Here is a 27,000-nt window from a genome sequence, read left to right on the forward strand (position 1 = left end):
GCAATTTTGTGTGTGTGTGTGTGGAAGGAAAACTTCAGTCCGCGTTTCCGAGTTGCAAATTGTTCCGAGCAACCGTATCCTCCGAAAAGGCAGCAAAAGCAAAGTGTGATACGCCCAATAGATCAGCGACGACAACCAAAGCGACCAATGTTGTGAATTTCACAACGCAAACTTGGTGCCCCAGTGTCCCATCGAACAAGCACTGTGCGACAAACCGATCAATCCCAAGCCGACGAATGTTTGCCGTCTTCATAACCGGACGCCCCAGAAGCAGCAGCGATCGCCAAAGCGAATCGGGAAGGAAGGAAATAAGGAGAAAATCAAAAATCCTTCGCAAAGATTGCATAATCTAAAGAGTTGCTTCCGACGCGAAAACACCACTGCCGGTGTCCGCTATTTGATAGTCCTCAAGAAGCCTCATCCAAGTTAGCTCATCGTACAAATAAAGGTGAGCATTTAGTTGTCATACAAGTGAAGCTAAGGAAGCATCCGCACAAAATACAGGCAAAGGTTAGGAATGCGGTGGCAGTGGTTTCAAGTTTAAAGATCCTACCTGATGGGCAGTGTTTTCCATAATTTATTGTCTTTAAAGATTGGTTTGATGTTGATTGGTTCCAAGTTACTTCTCGATAGTATACATTCTCATTTTCATAGCAATTAAAGCATAATTTCAATATTTTTATTTATGATTATTTTTGAGATCACCGCAAGGAAGAACCACGATGACAGAAGCGTTTCCAAACTTGTTCACCTTTCACCACTACATCAAAGCATTTGTAAGAATGACGGGCAATTTGCGTTGAAAAATGTGTCTTTTGGATAAGTCTTCAGTTGATTCCAATCGATTGCACTCACTGAACCATATTCTTTGTGTTATTTTGGAAATGTTTTTGTCAGCTGCGAAAAGATACAAAAATGTGTATACTTTTCCGCAACAACCCGGTTGTCACTTGACAAATGAGTATGACGCTTTAACTGTCATACTCTCACGCACTGCTCATTGCTCACTGCTCACTGCATTCGGACAGTTTTTGTGAGAAGAAAGGTCTTTGCTTGCTCATCTGTTATTGCTGCTGTTTTCCTTAGTGCAGGAAGGCGTCCACCGTGAATTGCAAAATTCTCGTGCGCGTTTTTTTAATCCTTTGTCCTTCGGCGTCGCTAACGTTTCCAAAACCAATCTTTCCTTTTCGGAACTGTTGCTGGTGAAGGAGCTACCCAGCCGCTTACGGGTGAATATTGGCCAAGACCGATCGAGCGACACTGCGGAAGTGGCGAAAGAAAGGATCCTCTCAAGGATCGGTGGAAGAACAAAAACAACCGCCGGAGCAGCAGCAACAGCAATCGCGAAAGTGGATCGGAAGACGTGTCGGCTTTCGCTGGGGAAAAGAAACAACTAAACCTGCAGCGTCCGGAGACGTTGACGGAAAGTCCACCGGGGCTGCTGAGATCGTAGAATCGGCGGAGTGCACCGAACCAGAAAACCCTGTTGCTGCATCCGTTGCAGCAAGGCAGAAGAAAGCAACCAGTGACAGTTCCCTCCGCAGCTCGCTCGTAGCGCCGAAGCGCCGCAAGGAAAGCAACAACATCCCTGCCGGGGGTGGTGGTGGCGGTGAGGGGCGTGGCGTCGGCGTCGGCATCGAAGAGCAAGAGTCGGAAGGAGGCGCAGGAGGACGTCGACGTGGTGGAGGTGGGGGCGTAGGCTTCCAGCTGCTGACTCGCTTTCTCACAGTTCTCGGTGGAAAACGTGCGCACCGAACGGCCGCTAAAACGGGGAAGGAATTTCTTCCGACAGAGGGCTTGAAGTACGTATACCACAGCCTCGATTGCCCGCCTGCCAACAATGATATAACCTGTATGACCCAAATCCTTCCTTCCCATCTAAACATTCCTGCAACAATGACCTTTGACTTTCTTGGACATCCCACGCAATGCAATTTTTGCAGAGTGGAATGGATGCTTCCATCGTTGGTTAACGTTATTGTTTCTTTCCATTCTATCGGTTCCTGAGGCGTGGGATGAGTTGATAACATTGTTATTTAATGATTGAGTTAAATGGCTTCTTGAAGGATATGTTCAAGCATGTTTAAACACGGCATTCCACAGTAAAAATTTTTTTTGTGAAACTTCTTTTTTTTAAGTTGATAATTATACATGATATGTTTCCAAATACAAGTACAAATTATCATTTTTCATAGAGACCATCCTAATTTTTGGTCCAGTGTTACTGCTTGAATATTTTCTATCTTTTAAAGAACTTTTTGTTTGTAAAATTTATATGTATAATGACTTATTTAGTCAAATGAAAGTTACAAGAGGTACTTGAATCACGACATTTCGATGCGGTGCGATTTAGTATTGAAACATATCTTTGATCAAATCATCCTAATGTCTCGTAGGAATCGAAATTTCATCCCTACCCTCCTTTATCCCAGTATTTCCCAGAGAGAATATTTATCCGATTGTTCTGAAAGATTTTGTTTTTCTTTTTCTCGTCCTCTTTTTCTATCTTTTTTATAATCAATCATCACTTTTGATTGTAATCTCATCGCAACTTTGTTACCCGAATTTCACTTTTGCATCCTTGTTGTCTTTTGTCCGATGTCCTATAACAAAAAAAAACCACCATAACGTGCCGCCCCTGTTCCTACTTCCTACGTTATTTTCGTCCCATACCAAATTTGTTCATATCCTGGTGAAACGACATGAACTCGACGGAACCGAAACCAAAACGTTGTAAAACCTCTCATTCTAGCGCGATGGACTACGACAAAACGGTCGAAGCGATGGACACCCAGGACGACAATGAAATCGACCCGCCCAACATTCAGAACCTCACGAATACGGTTGCACCGCCGACGGCAGCCGCGAACGGTGGTGGCGGTGGTGTCGGAGGCAACGCGGACGGCGGCGGCGAAGCGATGGCGCTCGACGATCAGGATTACATGAACGACGAGGTGCGCTCGGAAGCAACGTTCAGTTTTCAGATTACAAAGTTCAGCCGACTGACGGAGTCTGTTCTGTCACCGCCGTACTTTGTGCGCAATCTGCCGTGGAAAATACTGGCCATGCCGCGCACGAACGAAAACGCGGTTGCCCCCGGCAAAGGGCTTGGTTTCTTCCTGCAGTGCAACGGCGAAAGCTCGAGCAACAACTGGAACTGCTCTGCATCGGCGGAGTTGCGCTTGCTGAAGGTGGACTCGCACGCGGAACCGTTCATAAGGCGCATCAGACACACGTTCTGCATGCAGGAAAACGATTGGGGCTTCTCGTCGTTTATGAACTGGCAGGAGATTATCGATCCGGCGAATGGGTACATCGAGAACGATACGATCACACTGGAAGTGTACGTGAATGCGGAGCCACCACGTGGAATATTCTGGGACTCGAAGAAACACACTGGCTACGTGGGATTGAAGAACCAGGGTGCAACGTGCTACATGAACTCGCTCTTGCAGACGCTGTACTTCACCAACCAGCTGCGGAAGGCCGTGTACAAGATGCCAACGGAGGCGGACGATGATTGCAAGTCGGTCGCGCTCGCCCTGCAGCGAGTGTTCCACGATTTACAGACGCAAAACAAACCGGTCGGTACGAAAAAGCTAACGAAGAGTTTCGGTTGGGATGCGCTCGATTCGTTTATGCAGCACGACGTGCAGGAGTTCCTGCGCGTACTACTCGATAAGTTGGAGAACAAAATGAAGGGCACCAGTCTGGAGGGCACGATCCCAAAGCTGTTCGAGGGCAAGATGATCTCGTACATCAAGTGCCAGAACGTGGATTACACAAGCCGCCGCACGGAGACGTTCTACGACATCCAGCTCAATATCAAGGGCAAGAAGAATATCCAGGAGTCGTTCAAGGATTACATCGCGACGGAGATCCTAGATGACGATAACAAATACGACGCGGGAGAGCATGGATTGCAGAAGGCAGAAAAAGGCATCCTGTTCAGTAAGTTCCCGCCCGTGCTGCACTTACACCTGATGCGCTTCCAGTACGATCCTATCTCGGACAACTCGGTCAAGTTTAACGATCGCTTTGAGTTCGACGAGATGATCAACCTGGACCCGTTCCTCGAGAAGCCGGAGGACACACCGGCCACCTATATCCTGCACGCGGTTCTGGTACACTCAGGTGATAATCACGGAGGTCACTATGTTGTCTACATCAATCCGAAGAACGATGGCAAGTGGTGCAAGTTCGACGACGACGTCGTGTGCCGCTGCAGTCGCAACGAGGCAATCGAGCAGAATTATGGCGGTCACGACAACGAACTGAACCTGCGGCACAGCAGCAACGCTTACATGTTGGTATACGTGCGCGAGTCCGTTGTGCACCAGGTGCTGGAAGAGGTGAAGGAGAGCGACATTCCCGAGGAACTCCTCGAGCGGCTGAACGAGCAGCGACGCATCCAGCAAGTGCGCCGCATCGAGCGCACCGAGGCGTCGAGCTTTGTCAACCTGAATGTGCTGCTTTCCGACTATATGGAGGTCCATCAGAAGTCCGATCTGTTTGATGCGACGACCGCCGCTTACCGTACTTTGAAGGTGCGTAAGACGCTCGACCTGGCAACGGTGGTGGTGCAGATTGGGCGGGCATTCAAGTTGGAGCCGGGCCAGTTTCGACTGTGGGAGGTGAAGAAACCATCTAACCAGAAGCCCCACAAGTTCGAATACATCGATCCGTCGTCGGCGGAGACATGCAGCAAGTACGCGTCGCCCGAAACGAAACACTCATGCACGATCTTCCTCGAGCTGCCGTTGCCCGGCCGTATCGAACTCGAACCGGTAAAGATAACGTTCGAGGATACGTTAATGTTTTTCAAGTTCTACGATCCGGTCGAGAAGCGACTCAACTACTGCGGCCACGGACTGTACAAGCCGACGACGACGGTGGCGGAGCTGGCACGCGACCTATGCAAGCGAGCCTACTTCGAGCCGGACACCGAGCTGCAGCTGTACGAAGTGGTAGATATTAACAAGGCCCAAAAGATCACCGATCAGTTCCAGACGCTGCAAACGGCGCTCTCGCTCCTCGGCCATGGCACCATCATCGTGTTCGAGAAGCTGCACCCACCGCAGGAGAACCTGGAGTTTCCGACTTGCGAGGCGTACTTCAAGGACCTGTTCTGTCGCATGGAGGTCGTCTTTCTTGACACGCTCATACCGAACGATACCGGCTTCACGCTCGACCTGTCATCCGAGTCGACGTACGATCAGATCGCGAAGGCAGTCGGACGCCGCATCAACGTCAACCCGTACGAGATTCAGTTTTTCAAGAGCAAAAACTACAGCGACTTACCCGGACAGCCGCTCTCCCATAGCTTCGGTGGTTCCCTGCGGGATGTGCTGCAGTATACCAAAAACAAAACGGTACGCAAGCTGTTCTATCAAAAGCTCTCGATCAACATCAACGAGTTGGAGAATAAGAAGCAGTTCCGCTGCCTCTACCTGATGCCGAACCTGAAGGAAGAGAAGGAACTCATCCTGTACCCGAACAAAAACGGCACGGTGCGCGATCTACTCGAGGAGGCACGCAAGGTGATCGAATTCGGTGAGGCGAGCACCAAGCAGCTGCGGATTTCGGAGTTGTCCAAAAACCGTCTTTCCCCCGGCCCGGCCGACGATACGCCACTCGACCAGCTGCACGATTACACGGAGAACCCGTTCGTGCAGAAGTCCAGCATCGGCAATCAGATCATGTACCGCATCGAGGAGGTGGCCGAGGATGAGGTGGCGCTCGGTGAAAGCGAAATGCTCGTCCCAGTATTGCACTTCACCAAGGATATCTCGAGTGTGTTTGGCATCCCGTTCTTCATCCGCGCAGTGCAGGACGAGACGTACGCGTCACTTAAGGAGCGAATGAAAAAGAAGCTTGCGGTATCGGACAAGGAGTGGGAAAAGTACCGGCTAGCGATCATCACCGAGCACATCGACTACATCGACGACGAGATGATACAGATCAATCTGGAGATGTTCCGGGGTGACCGGACTGATCCGCATTCACGCACCTTCCTAGGACTGGAGCACATTAACAAAAACACTAAGCGCAGTCGGTTCAATTACATGGAGAAGGCGATCAAAATTTACAATTAATGCAACTAATAGAAAGGCATAGAGGATGTGGCAAAAGTATCCAAGAGCGATTCAGCACCTCTCGTCAAACGACAGAGTGAAATCCAGCATGAACGGAACCGTGCCCTTTTACGGTAGATTGATTTTGTTCGATTGTCCCTAGATCGGCCATTCTTTTCTCTACGTTACTCACGAACGGAGATGTTTTTTACTCCAGCCAAGCTTACATGAGCTTAAAACGTTTGTTGAGAAACATCTACGTAGGATTATAAAATTGAAGTGCAAGTTGAAAATATAATTGTTTTTTTTTTAATTTTTTTTTTTTTGTATGAAATTCTCGTCTCAACGTCCGTTGCGCGTTTAAGAAGGATCTACTTTAAGCCAGACCTACAGATATGAGAGCGATAACGAAGCGATTCTTTTTGTTTAATGTGCTGAAACTTGTTTTTGTGCGGAAAATGTTTCTTTCCTCAAACTATAATAATGTCGAACACCCGTTGACATATTGGCCATTTTCGTTGGAAATCGAGTGTTAGTCCTGGGAGGTGGTCGTGAAAGCTTTATCGTCTAAACGTCTCAGTGTATTATGGTTAGAAGGTTACATGTATCATCCTTTTATTATATACATTTATTATTATCATAATGATCGAGAAAAATGTGTTTTCGATTTGTTGCTTTTTAATTTGTCTTTGTCTTCTACTTCTTGGCGTTACAATCGTGTTGGTCATGCCTGGCCGTTAAGGGCTTACGGGACTCTTTTCAGTGGATGTGTACATGGATAGTTAATCCTCGAAACCACGTCGTCATGGTGGTGAGCTCCGGCGCTACCGCAATTTAATTTTAATTTGTAATTGCTCCCGAATACTTTTTTTTTCTACGTGAGGTTTGTCTTGAATGAAAATATAACCCACGAAAAGAAACGATCACGATCGGCAGAGTCGCAAATCGTAGGAAATAACAAAAATGTTTGATGTATGAATGCCAAAATGTGCTCGGCAACTTGTTGAGCTCCGTCACAGTCATACAACATAATTGTTCACCAAGCTACGATTAAAATTTTCATAGCGGTGTGTTCAAGTGAAGCACATTTTTCAATCATGAGAAAGCGCCCATCGTGCAAGTACAACTTTTGAAACAGAAATTGTCTTCGATGGCTAGGGTTTCTGAAAAATGTTCGATAGACAAAATATGGTGGTAACGAAGACAGGCCGTGAAGTGGTCACCAAGTGTCGAAAAATGGATAGGTAGCAGTGCACAGGAATAAATATGGTTTTCGTCTCACAAAAGAATATTTGGAGATTATTATCATATTCAGCAGGCAAGGAGGGGTACATGGAAAACCCCTTGCAAATGTCAAACAAAATTGCTGCAATGTATGCGCGCTGAACAAGGTAATATTAATGTAATGTACAGTGATTTAAAAGAAATCAAAGCAAGTGGCGCTCCAGACAGACTAGACTGATCCTTAGCGCCTATCCTTTCGAGCATGTTGTGTTTATTGTGATTGAATTGTAACAAACCCGAAAGAGGATGCGTCACTAAACTAAGGAAATGATGAAAACGACAGGAATTATTCAAAAAGATAAATATGCGCGTCACGAAACTAGCAGGTTTTTGTTCCCAATACTCGGTTCCGGCACGATTGTGGACTGTGGAAAAGGGATAATGTCTTCGAGTGGAACATGCTTGATTGCGGTGTTAGATTGAAGAAAAACGTCGTAGCATGATTAAAATTTAATGTTATAACAAAAAGAAAACTTTGTGGCCACCAAGACGGTTGAGAGTTTCAATAGCAGTTGAGAAAACGTCTGACACGAGAGATGATTTCGAACGGCGCTCTGACAGATTTGCAAAGTGTTTGAGCTAGAGAGAAAAACAGTGAGAGCTGAAGAAAAGAAGAAAACAAAACAAGATTTGTAAGTGGAGATATATAAAAAAGTAACAAAAAACATCCAACATTTACTGGCTGAATGTCAGAAGTCACCAGCGAGAGATTAAAGAAGTTAAGGAAAAGAAATAAAACAAAACTTGAAAGTAAAGATGAAAAAAAACTAATAAAAGTTATAAAAATATTCATAATTGTTTAATTTTTTTATAAGTAAAGTGATGAGTTTCCAAAAATCCCCCAAATTTGTTATTATTAACTGCTGGTTTGAAAACTGAGGAACATTGGGAGAGAATTTTTGACTTCTTCTTTTTGGGAAATGCATTTTTAACACACGTAAATTACATTGTTATATTATATGTCCTAGAACATGGACACCAACGAATTCATATTTGTTTCATTATAGTCTCTTGTGCTAGAAACTTCACATCCGTTTCGTGGATTTCGTGTTCCTTCCTTCTTGTTCTGCTTTCGTGTAACGACCGTCATGCATGTCCCATTGAGAGCTTACTAGACTTTTTCCCTACATGTACCGTCTTTTCCCGTGTATAACGACCCCTTTTTAGTTAAAATATTATCAAAGTCGGATTAAGGGGTCGTTATACACGAGTAGTAACTTTTCGATTCGATCATAGAGTGAAGGTTAAAACACGTATAACATTGTTACAACTGAATTAGATTTTTTTTTTCATAAACATTGAAATTTTTTTCGGGGTCCGTATTCTTATCCTATTCCTATATTCCTTTATTTGCCACAGCAGTAAAAACTTTAATGTGCTTTAACTATTTTCTCTTGTGAAGAAAAAAAAACCAAATAATCAATTTCAAGCATAATGTAATTGTGAAACATTAAAAACCAATCTAAAATTGTCCCAGGTATATCCTTTCCTTGTAAGGAGAGGAATGTAAAATGAGAACATTACTGTAAATCCATATCCAACCGGACAGTTGCATTGCATTCCGCCCTATTTTCTACCCCTTTATCGCCCGAATCAGCTTATTTAATTAATGTTTTATGGTGAAAACATTTTTTTTTAAATTTCACCCAAAGATTTTATCGCACCATCTTTCGAAGCGTACACATGAAAGCAACGGAAGTGTGCTCCTGCCAAGTATTGCTTCCGGACGATCGATTTTTTCTATGCACCACCTAGATCCAAGCCCTTCGAAGGTTGGAGTAAATCTATCATCGTCAAAAAGTGAACCTGCCCCCCCCCTCCCCGCCCCCCCCCCCCCCCCCCTCGCGCGACATCCGAAGTGATGACGGCGTGTAGAAAAGGTCAATCGATCGATACGGCGACCGGGTGGGTGTGTTCCGTGGTCATTAGAGTAAGAGAGCGGTCGGTGGCTCGCGTTGTAATCAGCCTGCAATCAGCGTTTTGTTATGGATGGTGATGTCCCCCCAACTTTGTTTTTTTTTCGCTTTGCAACACGCGGTAGTGCCATCGTCCGTGACCGCGTGCTTAGGAGCATTTTTTTTTTTTTATTCAAAACCGCGTGTGTGAGAGAGGATGGCGGTCAAGGAAAAAAGAACCTAAATTAACCAAATAAAAAAAGACAGAGAGGGACGGAGCAACTGAGAGCTCGCGGGACCGTGGTGTGGATAGTGGAGGAGTCCGCGGCGGACGACACACAACGCAGCAACAGCGCGACCATTTGAAATCCCGCCACCTCGAGCGCGCGCTGATCTAGTGTTCGCAGTCAGTCAGTCGCCAACGGTCGTTCCCCATCGTTCCTGTCAGCTCGATCGTCGCGAGTTTTGTTGTTTGTGAGTTTGATCCGACGCGTGGTGCGATCCGTGGTGGAGTGAAATAATCTAACAACTGATTTGGTTCATCACGTTCCTATACTTTCATGTGCGCTAGTGCCTTGGTGCTTGCGTGTCACAGCGTGATGGTGCATCATTACGCAGACACAGGTTCATGACCGTTTAATGTGTTCCTCGATGCGCCAATGCAGAAGTGGGTTTCAGATCAAGGGATGGCAAAAAAAAACCATGTCTTGTGATTTGCCACTCTTCGCGTCGGTCTCAAAAAAATGTTTCGGTGTTCCTCCAAAGGACTTCCTCCTAACCGTATCAACCGAAATTGAATGTTAACAACCAATATGTTTCGTGTCCATTGAGGATCGGTTTACGCCTGACAATATTCACGAAAACGAAATAAACCAGCATTTGATCGGTTCAAAGCTTCGAATCGATCGCGTGAATCCTCAGTATCCTTCCACCGGACAAAATGCGTGTTTGCTTGTGTGTCGGCTTCCTAATGGCTTAATTTGTTTGATTCCTCGTACCTTTTATTTGCGTCTGGAGCATAGACACTTGTATATTGCACTGAACCGCGAACGTGTGTATCGATGGAACATATATTCATCCCCTTCCGGAAGGGATGCGGGTGGAAACCGGCGGGAAGATAATATGTGTGTGGTTTATTTTTAGTGAAAAACCACCGTCGTCAACCATTCACCATCGTGGCCGCATTGGTTTTTGGTGGTGGTGTTGGAAGATCGTTAGATGCGACGTTTGGAGGTGCGTTTCGGTCGCCATCGTCACAACTGGCTTTTTTTCGTATTCACAACACAAGTGTCTCCAAACACCTCTGGCCGCCGCACGGACTGCAATAAACGATGGCGTGGCGATGGTGGAGGACATGTGTGAGTTGATAAACGAAGTCCGCGTCGTTGATATCAGGTGCTCGAGGGGAACCGGTATTTGATAAAATAATACGACGAAGCAGAAGCGGTGGCCGCGAAAGGCGGCTTATTTGTGGATGCCACTCGGGGTCGGGTGATAATGCTACATGCTAACGTTTTTCTTTCCGACTGTCCTGTATTTGTTTTCCTATACAACACAATTCGTTTTCTGGAATCTTCTGGTTGGTTGGTTTGTTTGTTTGTTTGAACAGCTACTTAAATAATGCAGCGAAATTCAACGCCTCCGACAGCATCCATGTTACCATTTTCTAGAAAAGTATCGATCCAACATTGAATCTTATCAGTTCAAACGGTTCTAAACTGATATTAACCTGGTACGCCGCAAATTTGGCAAGTCGCATTTGCCGATAAGAGCCTGCCGGATTTTATTTGTTATTGTTTTGAAATGGAAAAACGTTATTTCGATTGCACTGAAAGTTGAAAGTTAATTTTTTTTGGTCTAAATAGGGGATGATTTGGTTGGTTGCACGTATGGCCGTTAAGAATGTGCTACTGCTGGATTATCAATGTTTTGAGGTTTATCAATATAGCTTGTTTTAGAATAAATGCACTCAGTAGATCAGCGGAGAACACTGGTGTGTTCGAAATATCGAAATGTTTTGGTTGGAATTACTCTTCTAACAATTACTACGGGCATATATTGTATTATCACAATCAACAGCTAATAGGTGTTTGCTTCGATAACTCGTTTACTATAAATAATGATCTTTTAAGTACACTTTGAATGGTACGGGAGCTAAATGATTGTAGAAAGAGATATTTAAAATTATGTACTCAGCCATGAGATTCAAATTCAAATTTGAATCTGAATCGATTTCAATCTATAAATTCAAACTTAGATCGAGAGATTCATGAGTCTTTGAATGAAATATTTAAAAAACTCACAGATTTACAAAAACCTCCTGTTTTTGCTTTACCCACAAAAAATAAAACAATCATAAAGATTTATAAAAGATTGTAAGATGCATAATAGTTTCAAAATACTTTGAGATGAGTCAATATAATGGCATAGAAAATTATTTTAACAAAATAGTAAAGCTTGTTAAACAATCTTCATCAATCAATGTGCGTTAAATGTAAATTGAATTGAACTTTGTTTTATAAAAATACAAGAGACAATTAGATCGGAAAAGTTCGGAAAAAATTTCGCGAAACAAACTTCAACAGCAAAAAAGCTAAAATGTAGCAAAATGAAACCTAATAAATGATTGGTCTACAAACAAGCTGCACCTACTGTCTGCATGCAATTTCTGCTGACGATTGCAGTTGCAATCCCCGGGTAGATACTATTGGTCCTTCACGTTTGCCGTTCGCCCCTGCAAAGCTATAAAACGGTCATTCCGGGGTCTACGTTGCCACTGGCCGTGTCGCTCAGGCCATGCCGGCCGCCAACCTGTTCGTCGTTTCGGCAAAGGCGACGGCTCAATCGTCAGCCGGCCTCCTAGCGACTATGATGGGGGAGAAGAAAGGTTCACCCCTTGACCGGAAAAGGCACGAGGGAATGGTTGGTTGGCGGCCCATTAATAGAAAAAACCAACCTAAGAAATCCGTGGTCGTATGCAAAACGTGAGATGCGTGTCGGTTGAACCCGATGCAGACTCGCGCGTGTGTGGACGGGATTTTATTTTAAATTTCAAATTGTGACAGAATGATCTTCTTGGTTTGGCCGGATTGGTTCTGCCCGTAGGGGGGAGGGGGTGAGAAAAGGAAACGTTTCCCTCGGGCAGACGCCAGTTACACCAACACTGGGCCAACCCCCACAGTTGCCAGACGGGAAAACCTTCATGATTGCGGACACACAATCGTGTCGGCGAGTCTTCGATGGCTAGGGGTGTTTTTCTCTCAATTGCAGTGGACGGACTTAAAAATCCCTGTTGTTTTCAATCCTTGTGCAAATAAAACGTTTGTGGTTCTCGATTATTTGCATACCTTTAAAAGCAAGGCAGCATTTTTTCAACTTTGGCTTGCCGATTTTGTGAAAAGATGAAATTTTCTTTTTTCCATTTTAATTATAGTTTTTATCATATACAGTACTATTTACTTATTTATATATTTACTTCAATTGTGATATCCTAAGCGTTTTCTTTAACTTATTGTCTAAATTTGATTTGTGGTTCTGTAAAATTGTGATTTTTCATTTACCCAATGATGGCAGATGTTTAGGGCGCTTAGTATTTTTTATACAATTTAATTCGAAACACAACAAAATTAGATGCGAGCACACAAAGTTGATATGTAGAAAGAATATTGTCCGATATCGTGGCAAAAACTTACGGCTCAGAGGCAAAATTTAGCAGTCCGTACATGCCATAAGCAAACAAGACATTTTTCTACTGTTTTAAACACCCATACTGGTTTGATCAAACTCTACAATGATGACGACAGGGAGTCGACAAACAAATGCGGCCACCAGATGTTAGAATCTAGCATCCACTAACCCAGGCAGAGAAACGAACCTATGGCAAAGAGCCCACGTTGACCGGAACGGCGCTTTGGTTGATCTTTTTCATTCAATTGGATCAACTTGATCCCGCGCGATCCAGCCTCCACAAACCGTGGGATTTCGCCTAGAATCGGATGTCATTGCAAACGCAGTCGTAGAATCGAACAGTAGTAAGCGCAGCAAGACGTGTGAAGAGTGTCGTGAAGTGGAAGTGACGACGACGGTTCGGTTTGTCTTCTCGTCACGGATTTCGTGCAGCCCATTTTTTGTGTTCTGGGTTTGTTTTTTGTTTAGAAACTGATCTCTCATCTCCCTCCCTGGGATGGTAGATGAGAAGATTTGGGGACATTATTGCTCTCCTCACGAAGAACCTAGTCAAACATCCCGCCCCAAACCGAGTCGCTGAATCGATCGGTGGAAGAAAGAGAGCACATATGCCGGCTCATGCTGGCAGCTAGCCGCGGGCAACGTGTTCCGGTGTCGAAATCATCCGTTCCGTCCTTAGCGGCGCCATGCGCCATGTTTACAAACAGCGAGCAACCATTTTTACTTTTCGTTCGACAACCGTCCGGCTGTCCGTCGGATGGGCAAGGGGACTCATCACTGCGATGGCCTCATCTGGTGCGCCGTAACATCCCATTAATTAGCGGCGTGCGATGAGTCGTCAATTCTCTCCCCCGTTGGAGGTATCTGTGGTGGTCCGCTTTTGGAGCGGCTGGCGATCGCATCGGTGTGCTCTAACAAGTGTCAAGTGTCGACAACCCACTCTGAGTGTTCGCTGCAGGTTGCACCCGTAGTGTAATTGTTCCATTTCCACTCGGAGCAGAGAATCTTAAAACACAGAACGTCATTAATTACGTGGGCAGTTCGTAGCCTCCCACCAGTTTGTTTGGCACAATTTGAAAACATACAAATGGCGTGTTTTAGAGCAGTGATTTGTTGCTATCAGTGATACATCGATAAGATCATCTGTCGTTAGGAATGCTGTGAAAGTCAATGTCCCAAATTAAGACTGATAATTACATTGTGTTATGTTTTGACGTTGGGATTCAATCCCCGATTGATTACCAGATCCAATACCAGAAGAACCTGGAAGCTGATGATCTAACACTTTAAGATTTGCCGACCGAGAAATATCGACACAATTTATTCACCAAAAAACCACTGAGCCAGCGTCATGAAATTATTTTTGCGAAATTTTTTTACATGCTATCTGTAGTTGTTAATACCTTATTTTAGTAGTATGATTCGATTTCATTCTGTTTTCAAACTCTGTTCAACATTCAATTCTATGCAATTTTTTATACATAATAAAATCCATAAATAAAGATCCACGTACGTCAAAAAAAATCAAATCCAGTTCGACAAAACTCTAGCAAATTTACTCATGAAGTTTGAAGAAGAAAAAAGTAATCAAATTGATTGTGTACGAGTTCAGTTTCAACTATTTTTGTTTGAACTAAGCAATGTGCATTTCCCGTATTTCCAACTACCTGACTCTTTCTAGAAAAAGATTAAATTTCTCTAAGATTGCTTTCAAGCTTGTTTAATAAAGTCCTAAAATGCTGTGATTTATGCTTCTCTGCCCCAACATGATCGAAATTAAGATAGAAATTTATTGAATTTGCATCGTTACCATGTTCAACCTCTTTGCAACATCTAATGTAAACAACATACTTTCAATAATTGGTGGACATTGTCATTCTCATCAATCCTTAAAGTTTCGTCACGATCAACTATACATCCAACACCTCGATCAAACGATCGTCAACAATCCCTTCGTATAGTATGTTCCCGTAGTACAAGCAGCGCTTTTTTCGTTCTCGGTAAAACCAAACTACCAAACCAAAAAACCGCCTACGACAAACACCTCTAACGAACCGTTAGCGCCGCCAGGATTAGCCGTCCTGTTATTTTTAGAGAACAACATGATTTTTCTACGTCAGCTAGTTTTAATTTCGCGTATTAATGTTACATTTGTTTTGTGGTTCTCTGGCATTTTTGTGTGTCGTTTTCTTCTCTCCCGCAACTTGGGCTTGTTTTGCTGCTCACTGTTCACTTCATCTTCTGGGGGGAGGTTTATTATTGTTCTGCAGCTCAGCTGGTCGGTGGTAGGTTCCGAGTAGCCAAAGTTCGCTTTCGTTGCTCTCATTTTTCAACGGGTTTTCAAATATGTGTTGCCTAGCTGCCAAGATAAACTTCATTTTCCACGTAAGAGAAAAAAGAGCCGTGGCCTCGAGGATCGTTTTTCTGTTCGTTTCAAGTGGGACCGAGGGAAACTCCGGAAAATGACCAACCGGTTGGTTGGGTTAGCCAGGAGCGACATAATTTATGGCAAATAAAGCGACGTCGACCATGGCTGTGCTGCGAGATCATCCATTCGGCGTGTGCAGTTCGGGGATACTAAATAGACTACACCCAAACTCGTGAACACACGCACAGTGGAAACTCCCACCCGCCAACCAGCTCGAGGGGGAGGATGTGGTGCGTAAATTAGACAGTTTGAATCATTTTTCATCTTTCATTCGCCTCCCTTGCCATGCCTCATTTGCTAGTGCGCCTAGTATTTTCTTTTTTGTTTGTATATTAGTTTTTCGGTCGTGCGTGAGACGTCGTTGTATTAAATATGCTGCACTTTTTCTTTCTTACTTTCAAAATCCACAAACAAATTCAGTATGGTTCCAACTGGACAGTGAGAAAAGTCGTTCCGTGAAGTGGGTGTTAGAAGGATCAACAAAATATTCGAACGGTCAAGCCAACAAAAATGGTCGTAAATATGCACCCAAATTCCAGCGAAAACACAATCCGATCCGACCGAAGATGAAAGAAACACAGAGAGTGCTTTCCAATAATAAACTTGCCTGCGTTGGTTAATGGTTTCTCATTCGGCAAGAATCGAATCGCGGGAGTTGTCAAATTAAAATTGTCCCGTCCACCAGAGTGAAAAAGTTATAAGTCATAAATAAATACGGTGCAAGCTGAAAGTGTGACTCCTTGGTCGATCGTTTCCGACAGGTCGGTGTTTGTGGTTTGGTGTCCCGTGTTTAGTCCCGGTTTGGATGGTTTGTTTGCCTGGCGTAACGCCGGAGGAACCATCATGGACCGGACGTGCTACGGGAAATTTGATCCGGGAGCGCGCCAACCGTACCGATGCACGCTGAGAGATCGTGGCATTGCCCCAGGATGTAAGTGTTGATAAACTAACAGCTCAAACAAGTGTGAATTTGCTTATTTCAAGTATATATGAAAAGTTTTACTAAACTATGATACATCATTAATTCATGTTTGTTTCTTATAAATCGTATTACATTGGGATGTGCTTTATGTGAAACACTCAGATGACTAAACTAACTGCTTGGTTTAATTGAAAAATGTGATTATAGCCGGGAAATCACGTCCTAATATAAACTTTTGATGATATTTGACATAGCCAGACATGAATGGTTTAACGAGCGAATATTTAGCTTTTTAAAACTTTTTAAAACAGAATATTTGTTACAATATATAGGTTCACTGCTGTAATACTCAATAAACTAAATCATACTTTTGTTTGATTATGCGTTTTTCGAAATTTATTCGTTTGATTCAATTTGGCAATAGTTCAACTAAAGGTACGCAAAAAAAAAAATGTTACTGCATCAAAATTGATTATTTGTGCAACCCATATAGTTCATTTTATCAGCTTTCTGTACTCGTTCAAGCAATTGTTGTCGCCTCTGGTATTCCATTGTGTTTTCCGATAGCAGCGCCAAATAATCCGATAGAAAGCCCACCGGATCCTCAGGTTTTGCTCGCGCAACGGCTGCCAAACCTTTCCGCAGTGAGACCCCAAGAGTTTCCTCGATATAAGCTAAATCGGACGCCACTTGTTCTTGCCGATCCTGCACCGATTCCGTATCAAACAGTGTATCATCTGGTGTTGAGAGCTTTGACTCGTTTGCCTCAGGGACACTGGTGTCATTTGTTTGATGCGAAGCGACTGCACCTAATTGGGAGTTGTTCGCTTGAGAATCAAATTTAGAGATATAAATCCGTACGCCAGCGTCATCGATGTAGTACTTCCCGTGTGGATCAGTGAAATACTGACGGTGGTAAATCTTTTTCCCGAACTTGTCCATGTAGTAAACTCCAGTTTCGTCCTCTTGCATTGTCTCAGTTGACGACTGACGAATTTGCAAGTGGCCATTCACTTCTAAGTGTTCAGGAATTTGGGAGTTTCGATGATACAGTGGTTCTCCTGTGCTCGATCTTACCCGATCCAATGTAGACAAATTTTCATCATATTCTGCCTGCTGTTGCTGTATCATAGTCTCAATTAGCTCCAGCTCTGACAACGTAGCTTGTTGTTTCTTTAGTTCGAGTTCGGCTATCTTTGCGATATGCTTGCTACTTATTTCATCACGCAAGGACTCCATGTTCTGAGCAAGGCTCGAAGAAATTCGCCTCAGCTCATCTCGCCGCACCTCCAGAAGGCTTATTTTGCTCTTGTGAGACTTTCTGCGTTCCATCATTTCCGCGTCGTACACCTCCAGTAGTTTCTGGTTGTGGTTTGGACGCATGTTTGTATCTTGCATGACTTCAAGTCGATGCTGCTCGGAGATTTCCGTTTGCCTTTGAAATTCTACGATTCCGTCCGATATTTCCCGCTCGATCCTTTCGATCAGCATTTCTAGAAGGGCAATTTCGTGGACGCATTCATTTAGAAATTGTTTCCGATTCTCCAGTTGGGTCTGGATGGTTTCCCGTTCGATAATTAACTGAGCCACACGTTCTTCAATTTCTTGCTTATCGCCCTCGAGAATGTCGATAGCTCGCATCTGCTCCTTTAGATCCATCTGACGCCCATCACGCTGATCGATGGCGACGGTTCGTTGTGTCGTGAGACTCACCGTGGAAGGGAACAGCTTTTGGCGGAGCAGGATCAACTCATCTTCATTCACTTGCATTTCATTGAGCGATTGTCGAATATCCCGCTGGAGCTTTTGATGAAGTTCTCGGAAACTTTCCTCACCATCCATGCTTTCAAGTAATTCCGAAAACCGTACTAAAATAACAACTTGCACGGTATTCACCGCAAACTTTAGTCTGGAGCAGCTAATGTTAATAATGTGCCGAAGATCTATATACGAGAGAAGACGAATACAATTCAGTTGGTTTTTACGAATAACTTTCACTAGATGGTCGGTGTTGGTCAGGGCTGATTCTATTTCAGCGATTAGGGAAATATCGCCAAGATGCCAGAACGCTCGTTGTATTTCGCTTTGAAACAGTGCGTCCGTTTGCTGCAGATGTAACAGATTGCTAGAAATAATGGACTACTATGATTGGAGCTTATTTTTTTCATCGGTTGAGCATACTCACCTTTCTAATATTTTTAGTAACCGCTTCACAAGTTCCTTATCCGGGTGGTGTTTCAGAGAACTGTTAAATCTGGATATTCGATGCAAGCATTTCGTTTTCAACTTTTTCAACCAATGTACCTGCTGATTGAACAACGAAACCACAGCGCGCGTCCCACTATCTAGCGAGAATCGATCCAATTCCTCGTCAGCTGTGGTCTGCACTAATGCCCGTTCAAACGCGTCGAATTTGTCACAGAAGTGAAGAAATTCCGCATCAACCAGCAGGAGACTATCGAGTCGTCGAAGCTGTTGGTTCCTTAGCTCTATGTCCCGTAGCAATGTGTCGAACCGCCTTAGGTCAGCTGCGTTCATTATTCGCCGTCGCCTTCAAAGATACGGTGAAGGCAAACTCTGGTTGCTGGGATTTTAAACATTGTTTCCAACCTAACTGTTTGGGAAGTTGGTGATGGTGATTGATTCATGATCAGAATTTTTTCCATTTTTGGTTTGCAAACTCTGTTGGTGGGTACAAAAATGTGTATAACGCTTTTTAGCTCCAACCCTTATCAGATTTAGTTGTATTTTTGTTTTGGTTAAATTCTGGTCAAGTGTCAGTTATTCGTCAGTAACGTATTTTTTTAGCCGTTCGTCTAAGTTGGTTTTGCGTCAAACACCCGAAGGCCTACGGGTAACCAGGTAGCATTGGTTCCAATCCCATATCCTCGTTTATAAAGAAAAAACAGGGAAAAGGCAACGTGCTGCCAACATTGGCCTTTGCAAATTTTAAATGGTGCAGTATGTAGGCATAATTTTATTGACGTAGGATTGGATAGTTGTTTCAATTGTTATCCGATTGCTTGTTAGATGAAAAAATCTTTTCAAAGGTTCGAAAACATTGATCAATTGATCGATAAAATTGTGCTTTAAATTATCTTTCGAGTTTCGTGTGCTTCAGCTAGTTTTGTGGGAATAATTAAATTTGATTAGCGATGTACGGATTTTGATGAGTGCCTAGAATATTGAAGCTCATTTTGACATTGATCTAAGCCAGTGATGTCAAACTCAGTTGACCTCGCGGGCCGCATTAGCTCCCAAAATAGGTTTGCGGGCCATCAGGTTGGAATTATGAAAATATTTTCTTATCAGTGTGTTTTAAACTTAATAATCATGATTTAGGGTGTATTATATTATCTCTTAAAAATTGGCTATGAATCATATCCAACTTTTCTTTATCACGCCGACATATGGCCGTGGACAAGATCAAAGGTTTTACCCAGATTTTTTGAGGCAAGCAAATAAATAGTATCTATGGAAAACAAAGCTGATGAACTACAAAAGCATTCTAAATGAAATTCAGATCAATGACTGAAGACCAGGTCAATCAGTCAGAAACCAATCTTAAGGAGAAGTTTACATAAGTTGGTTAAAGCGCATTCTGTAAAAACGTATTCCAAATTATTCACATTTTAATTAAATTCGCAGCAAACATTTTATCGATTTTTATCGAATCGGATACAGCTTTTTATCCTGAGCAATTTTTTTTACAAATGAATCAAAACTAAGATCACGGATAACTAACGATCATATTTGTTGTATCGAACGCAGATCGAAAATAAATAACGCGAACTTTGATTTGATATCATTTGCAGTGCAGTGATGAGCGGGTCGACCCGAACCTATCGGGTCGGAGCGATCCGTAACCGACCCGGAGCGCTCCGGGTCGAACTCTCGATTCCAACGACTCCGGGTCGACCCGTGGGTGCAACGAGTTCGGGTCGACCGGTAGGTGCAGCTGCCCATATGCGAGTTCGAACCTTTGGTTCGGGTCGACCCGTAGGTGCAACGAGTTCGGGTCGACCCGTGGGTGCAACGATTCCGGGTCGACCAGTAGGTGCAGCTGCCCATATGCGAGTTCGACCCGTTGGTTCGGGTCGACCCGAACTCGTTGCACCTACGGGTCGGAATCGATTCTTCTAGGGACGGACTCGATTCCGGGTCGATCCGTGAAAAGAATCGTAAGACCGCGTCCACACGGCATCGTAGCGTAGCGATTTTGACACTCCGTCGTAGTGTAAATGTTGGTCGAGAGGCCTTAGCCACGGCCATAAAAAATAGTTGAGACTACGACGGAGTGTCAAAATCGCTACGCTACGATGCCGTGTGGACGCGGCCTAAGACTCATCACTAATTTGCACGTCAAGTTTAAAAAAACGCGATCTTTATTCTCCGTTACAACAGTGGTGAAAAAGAATCACTAAAACACATTATTTGACAAAATATATTTGTTCTGTTCGCTTTTGCAATTTATTGTCAGGATTGGATATTTCAAAACACATTCTCTTGATCACAGCAATTCAGGTTTTTGAAAAGTTGTTGATTGTCACAATTCACAGCTTCGTTCATAATACACTACAACACATGTGTAATTTCAATGTGAAAGCTCTTGTAGTTCATCAGATATATTCGTTTGTCTCGAAAATTCTGTGTAAAACCATTGCTTAAGGGTAAGCCATCTGTCAGCCTGATGTGGTTCAATGGTTAGTAAGACTTTCTTATAGAAATTGTTTAAATTGTTGGTGGTTCAATCCTCTTGCTTGTATGAAGTCCACTGCTTGTGAAATCATATTCACAACAATATTTTCCATTTAAACGGAAGCCAATACTCAAAGTTTAAAACTTTCCATGTATTGTTTCAAAGGGGTCGCGGGCCGCATCCAACGTCCGTGCGGGCCGTATGTTTGACACCTCTGAGCCAATACACCGACCGGATCATTTAGATGTGGACAAATCTTCTTGTTTTCAAATTAAAAAGTTTAAGGTTTTAATTTAATGATAATAATTAGATTCCAAATTCCTTCGCTTGAAAAGATAATTAGTAGTATTAGTAAATTTTTATTTTTAAATTAAAAAGGAACGCTCATTAAAACCTGTTGAATATATGATTTATAAACAAAATTTGATTGCAAATTGCTGTTTTTGTATAAAATCTTGTGATTGGTAATTGTTGCTGCATTAATTATTAGATGAAAGAATGTTTTTCATCGACATTGAGCAGGTGTCCAAATGGTGGGGATTTCTACGCTTTTTGATATTTTTGCCAAGTAATGGTCCTATTTCAATGTTTCTCTAATCTAAAGCATTCTTCAGTGTGACAAAATTGTTTTCATATGAGTATCATGCAATGCGCAAAAAAAGTGTAGGAACTATTTAAAGTTTTCATTTCACTCTTTATTGTAATACTCACAGAAAAACGCAGTTCTTAAAAAATCGAAAATGATAACTTCCATAAATTTTGGATTGGTTAAAACCGCGTTGAACCTTTAGGTTCAATCAAACGGCTAACTTTAAATCACATGGTCAAAGCTTCGCGACGTTCCACCATTTCTAAAGTCGGCCAACAGATGGTGCTGCATGGCGGCTGGATAAAGAACTTACGTCTTTCGAAGCGTTTCTTGTGATCTTGAACTAGAAGCAAACTGGGGAGATATTCCTCGCAAAGACTCAACACATGTTCAAAACGAAAGGAACTTAACGTGGGCTGCACCCTGTCTTCTCTTCCACCCTCATCTCCTCATCCTCTGTCTGAGGTCATTCATATACCGGTGGGCGCCCCATGGTGTGGCGCACAAACCAAAATGGCATTCCATTATGGCACCATTTTCTCAGGTGACACCAGACTGCTGCTTCCTGTCCCCGGCTTCTGTCTGTATGATGTCATTAACGCGCGCACCATGGTTGGCATTGCGTCAAGCGCCTAGTTTGCTTGAACAAATCCTCATGTTTGTTGTGCCCCACCCGCGTTTCACCATGCTTCCCCAAGATGGTTGAGGATGATCGATCGGAAGAGAAAGATTCATTCATCGGAAGTTCGAACGTATGCTGGCTGCGTCGGCGCAAAGATTGCCAGCTCATCGTATGTGTTGGTGACTAATCGATCGTATCGAAGGCCTGTTTGTTTACATTAAATGTTCTATTCTATTTAACCCTTGAGGAGCGATTTCTTCACGCTTATTTTTCGTTTATGAAGTTGTTTTATCAAGTTGATTTTAACATCCCTTTTCTTTAAAACTCCTAAAAAAATTGCTACATATTTTATTGTAAAGATTTCATATCTTTCAACTAAATCTGCAAAAAAAAATACAAGCTCATAGAATCTGCAATTATCTGCAAAGTCATGTACCAGTATCATTTTGAGGAATCATTAGACTATAGAGCTGAAGTGTATATGTTGTATTGGAAGCTCCGATGCATTGGAGGATCTGGCTCAGACGATGCAAAGATAATCCATTCATTCGCATATTACAGCCAGGAGGAGCCGTTTCTATGTTTTTTAGCCTTCAACATTCGATGTTCATTCGATGCGCGACTGCGGAACTGTACCGTCTTTTTTACTGGACACACTTCTCTGAATCTAGCCCTTTACACAATGATCGAGAGGGTGGACAATAGCTCAGGAAGATTATAACCTAGCATAGAATTTCAAATGCATTTGATTCACTTAAATTTAAAAATTTACTTTTAACTCAAAATTGAATTATAATGATGTAACTAGAACCACATACAAAGTTTTTCTTTTCCTAATTTTGAGTATCTTCTTCTTGGCGTAACGACCTTGTTGGTCATGCCTGCCCGTTAAGGGCTTACGAGACTTGTTTCCCTGTTTTACGTGGATAGTCAGTCCTCTCGTACAGGGGAGGGTCCGGTCTCGGTTGGGATTCGAACCCACGCCGTCGAGGTGGTGAGCCCCGGGGCTCATGGGCCGGCCCCCAATTTTGAGTAAGTTATGCCCTATTAATTTTTAGAATATTACCGAATTAATATTAGTCGTTAATAATTTAATTAAACTCTAATTAGAGATAGCCATCGGGAAAACTACTATAGTGATCTTAATTTTTGTAGCTGTCAATAAGATCAAACTTTTTCCCTTTGTGTACGTGGATTGTCAGTTCATTCGTACTGGGGAGTCCGGTCTCGGTTGGGCCGCTAGGTCTTTGATCTCTAAATCGACTGCATATTTTTACAAACAAGAACACCTTTTTCCTTTGCACCGAATTAACGAATTTTTAAAAATGATGAAGCTATAGTGTTTAAAAAAATACCGGTTTATTTATTCTTGTGTTAAATAATTTCTTTTAATTCTACCAAATTATGTCTACTGTAAACATATCAATCAAACTATTTCCAACATGCATGTTGGGTATGTTTCGTGTTGATTGGTCTATCACTTATCATGACATAAGACCGCTCCCTTGTCATTGTCCGACCCACTGTGCTCCGGTGAAATCTCCAGCGGCTTTCTTGAACCCCCTTTATGCTTCCCGCGCAGTTCATGATCGGCTTACACGGTCACTGGTGCTGTTGTTGCTGCTGCTGCTGTTGGTAGTGGTGTCATTACGGGGTCTCAAGACGCGCCAAGCTGCCCCGCAAAACCAGGGGAGCTTTAATCGGTGTCGGTTGAGTTTTGATTTAGTATTCATCGAAACAGCACCGTTCCGAGTTGCAGTCCGTATCGTTTGCGTTGCTTGCGCGTCGAATCCAGCAAACACATCAATCCTGTCCATCCAGTCATTCGTTCGACCCGTCTGGAGCATTTAAAGTCCGGTCGCGTTCCGTTTATAATACGTTCAAACGTTTGGCAGATTGTGTGCTTCATTTGGATATTCCCGGCTTGTTGCTGCGAGCAAGAGTTAGCGTAAAACGGCGTTAACGGCGTGTGTGTTATGGCAGTCGGTGACCAAATGTTAGGAAAAGTAGCATTTTAACTCCCGTGTGCATCTAGTTTTTAATGTCGAGTGGTCGCAATCGTTTACTGATGGAGTAAACTATCGCTAGTTGCCAGGGGAAAAGTAAGAAAATTCCCGAACGAAGACAAATCCGACGAAAACTGTGCTAACTTGTGCTGCCCAATAACGATCGATAAGTGCATACTTGAGGAAGGTCTTCATTCCTGTGCACCATATCCATACATCCAATAGTAATCGAATTCCAAAGATCGTGCAAAAGAACCCTTGCTTGTCCACACATCCCCAACATGACTGGTAAGTTCCTTGGATCTAGAGCAGTGGTTCAATCATCTGTTTTAAACTGGTTTTTCCTACACCGTGACGTCATGAAGACGTCTTGCGTACAAACAAGCTCGCGGAGGTTTTAAAGTTTGACGGCGTGAAAGGGGCCGATCAGTCGCATTCCAGTCTGTTTGAAGAAAGTGATTGCCTTCTCCTTCGCGCTGCACGCATTCTTTCGCGATATGGGTTAAAGGAAAATATCTACAGACAACATCACATGCCTGCTTGCTTGTAAGCCAATCTTGTGCCATCTTAAGACTTTGGAAATCTTTTTTGTGTTTTTTTTTCTTACATGGATGAAGACGAAAAACATCTCCGATGCGTCTGATTGAGATACGATTGTGGCGGACGGAAGACCACAAGTCAGCGGTTATTTTTAGCATTCCAAACACGCCAGCTTGCCTATAGGCACTATAGTGTTCGAGGTGCGTTAAGGTGGTCAAAACAATGATTTCTGTTTTTCGATGCGTATGTTTAGCAGGTGATAGTCAGTCTTGTAGTTAAACTTTTCCTAATATTGTTTGTACCCATAACATTTTCATGGAGTTGGTACGTGTGTAAAAAACCATTAAAATTCAAACTACTCGCACTATACATCTTTTCGCCTATCCGGAACCGAAGGTGCAAGCGTACCGTGGAGGTGGATCCGCTGCCGTTTCCTTCCATTTAAGCCCGAGCGGAAGTTGAAACGATATTGATCGTAGGGTCGTCAAGTAGTCAACGGTCGCCTACAGTGTTTTGCCACAAAATCATGCAAATGTGTAGCAGGGCGGCGTGATCACCTGTGAACTGGGAGATCGGTTGTAGGCGTAAGAGATGTAGCTTCAGTAAACCAAGTTTGCCGCAAACGTAAAAAAATCAAAGAAACATCCGTGAAATGTTTACTATCCATGATATGAAGTATTCGATGTCTTTTGCAATAGCAAACGGGTAAATTGATATCTCTTGTAAAGATATGAACCGTCTGAAGTACTCATACATCAATCCACTTGAATCATTGCACATGTATGTCAATGCATTTGAAAATGCCTAGAGAGGTTGATGCTCTTTTTTCTCAAGCTGGTTCATAGTCCTAACAAGGTTCATATCAATGGCACATACAATATGTAAAAGTAGCCTTCCGGAGGAACTTTTATCGAAATTAGTTTAACTAACGATAAATAATTTGAACTTAGGCAAATTAAATTGCTTTTTGAATACTTTTATTCTAACCTTTAATATTTAAGACCATTAAGCGAACAAAAACCCCTTGTAACTCGTCCATCCGGTAACCTTTAATTGTTTTCGTCACAGTATCGTTCTTGACATTCCTTTTCTCTTGCCAACGCCTCGTTGAAGATCGTGAGCGCGTGCAAAAAACGTGCAGAGCCCTTCCTCCAGCAGAAGAAGAAGGGCAACTGGTGTGGTCGCCCATTCAGCATAAACCGCGGCCACTGGCAAGAGACATTGTTTTTTCTCGTGGCACGACTTTGACTTTCCCATTTCCCTTGTTCTATCGTCAAACGAACGAGTTTTTTCTCTTTCATCTAGAGTTTTCTCTAGTTTTTAGGGTTAGGTTTCAATTTTGTGCAAAAAACTAAACAAGAAGTGCATGATGTTAAGTGGTTGTCTGCGTTTCGATTCACAAGAATGGTTCCGGAGTCGCATGTCAAGCTGTGTTGAGAGTAACGAAGGAAGAAAGCTGTCAACTGACTTGTTGCTTTAAGTTAAGTTTAAGTTGCTTGCTTTAATCAAAATGGAAAGCAGATTAAAAGCAAACTTGGACGGTATATGTGTGTAAAAGTCTATTTTAATTGACGCTTGATTTAGGGATAGAGGAATTCTTTAGAAGTATTGTGATGAGATTAATGAATACTTATTTAGGTTTTGTGATGAACGATAATTTAAGTGTAACCGCAATTTCATGAGTTGTGAAGGGATTTTTATTTATTTATTTTATTTATTCATGGGAACGACCTGGCTGGCCGTATTGCTTAACACGTTAAGCGCGACGTCGGTCCCGTGGGGCAGACAGTATTCTTTCCCGTAAGCCGGCGAATTTGCACATAGTGTTCAACGTGTTAAAGATAAATATTATATATGGGTAGTTTGGCACAGGCTTGTATTGGGACATTGTACCCATTAGCAGTTGATGTGGTGGGATATTTCAGGAAAAAAATCATTTTGTTATTGACTAAAAATGTATTATTTATTGATAATTTGATCCATCTGCAGCATAATCTAACGAAATACTTATTTTTTGTTAAATGACGCAACGTTGAGCTTTAATGCATTTCTATCGGATAAGAGTAATAATTTTTGTAAATAACACATGAACAACGTTTGAATGTTCAGATCCTATCGCAGGTGTGAAATAAAGGCTAATTTGACAGCATCTAGGTCAACTAAGAATTCATTTGGTTTTTTTGTTTGATTTTTAAAAATGTTCGTATCCTACTCCAACTATGGTTTGTTCATCATGCGATGTCGTCAAATAGGG

General features: G+C 42.9%; 1 protein-coding gene across 1 annotated transcript; it reads left to right on the plus strand.

Moving 5' to 3' along the window:
• Positions 1–220: 220 nt before the first annotated feature.
• Positions 221–6,377, plus strand: LOC131282478 (ubiquitin carboxyl-terminal hydrolase 7). Its single transcript, XM_058311958.1, has 3 exons — positions 221–448; positions 1,209–1,802; positions 2,753–6,377. The coding sequence occupies exon 3, from the start codon at positions 2,757–2,759 to the stop codon at positions 6,093–6,095; it is 3,339 nt and encodes a 1,112-aa protein (XP_058167941.1). The 5' UTR covers positions 221–448; positions 1,209–1,802; positions 2,753–2,756; the 3' UTR covers positions 6,096–6,377.
• The last annotated feature ends 20,623 nt before the right edge of the window (positions 6,378–27,000 follow it).

The sequence above is a fragment of the Anopheles ziemanni genome, chromosome 2 (assembly GCF_943734765.1).
Source record: "Anopheles ziemanni chromosome 2, idAnoZiCoDA_A2_x.2, whole genome shotgun sequence".
NCBI lineage: Eukaryota > Metazoa > Arthropoda > Insecta > Diptera > Culicidae > Anopheles > Anopheles ziemanni.

Coding starts and splice junctions, on each gene's coding strand:
- LOC131282478 (XM_058311958.1), top strand. CDS start 2,757: ATGGACTACGACAAAACGGTCGAAGCGATGGACACCCAGGACGACAAT.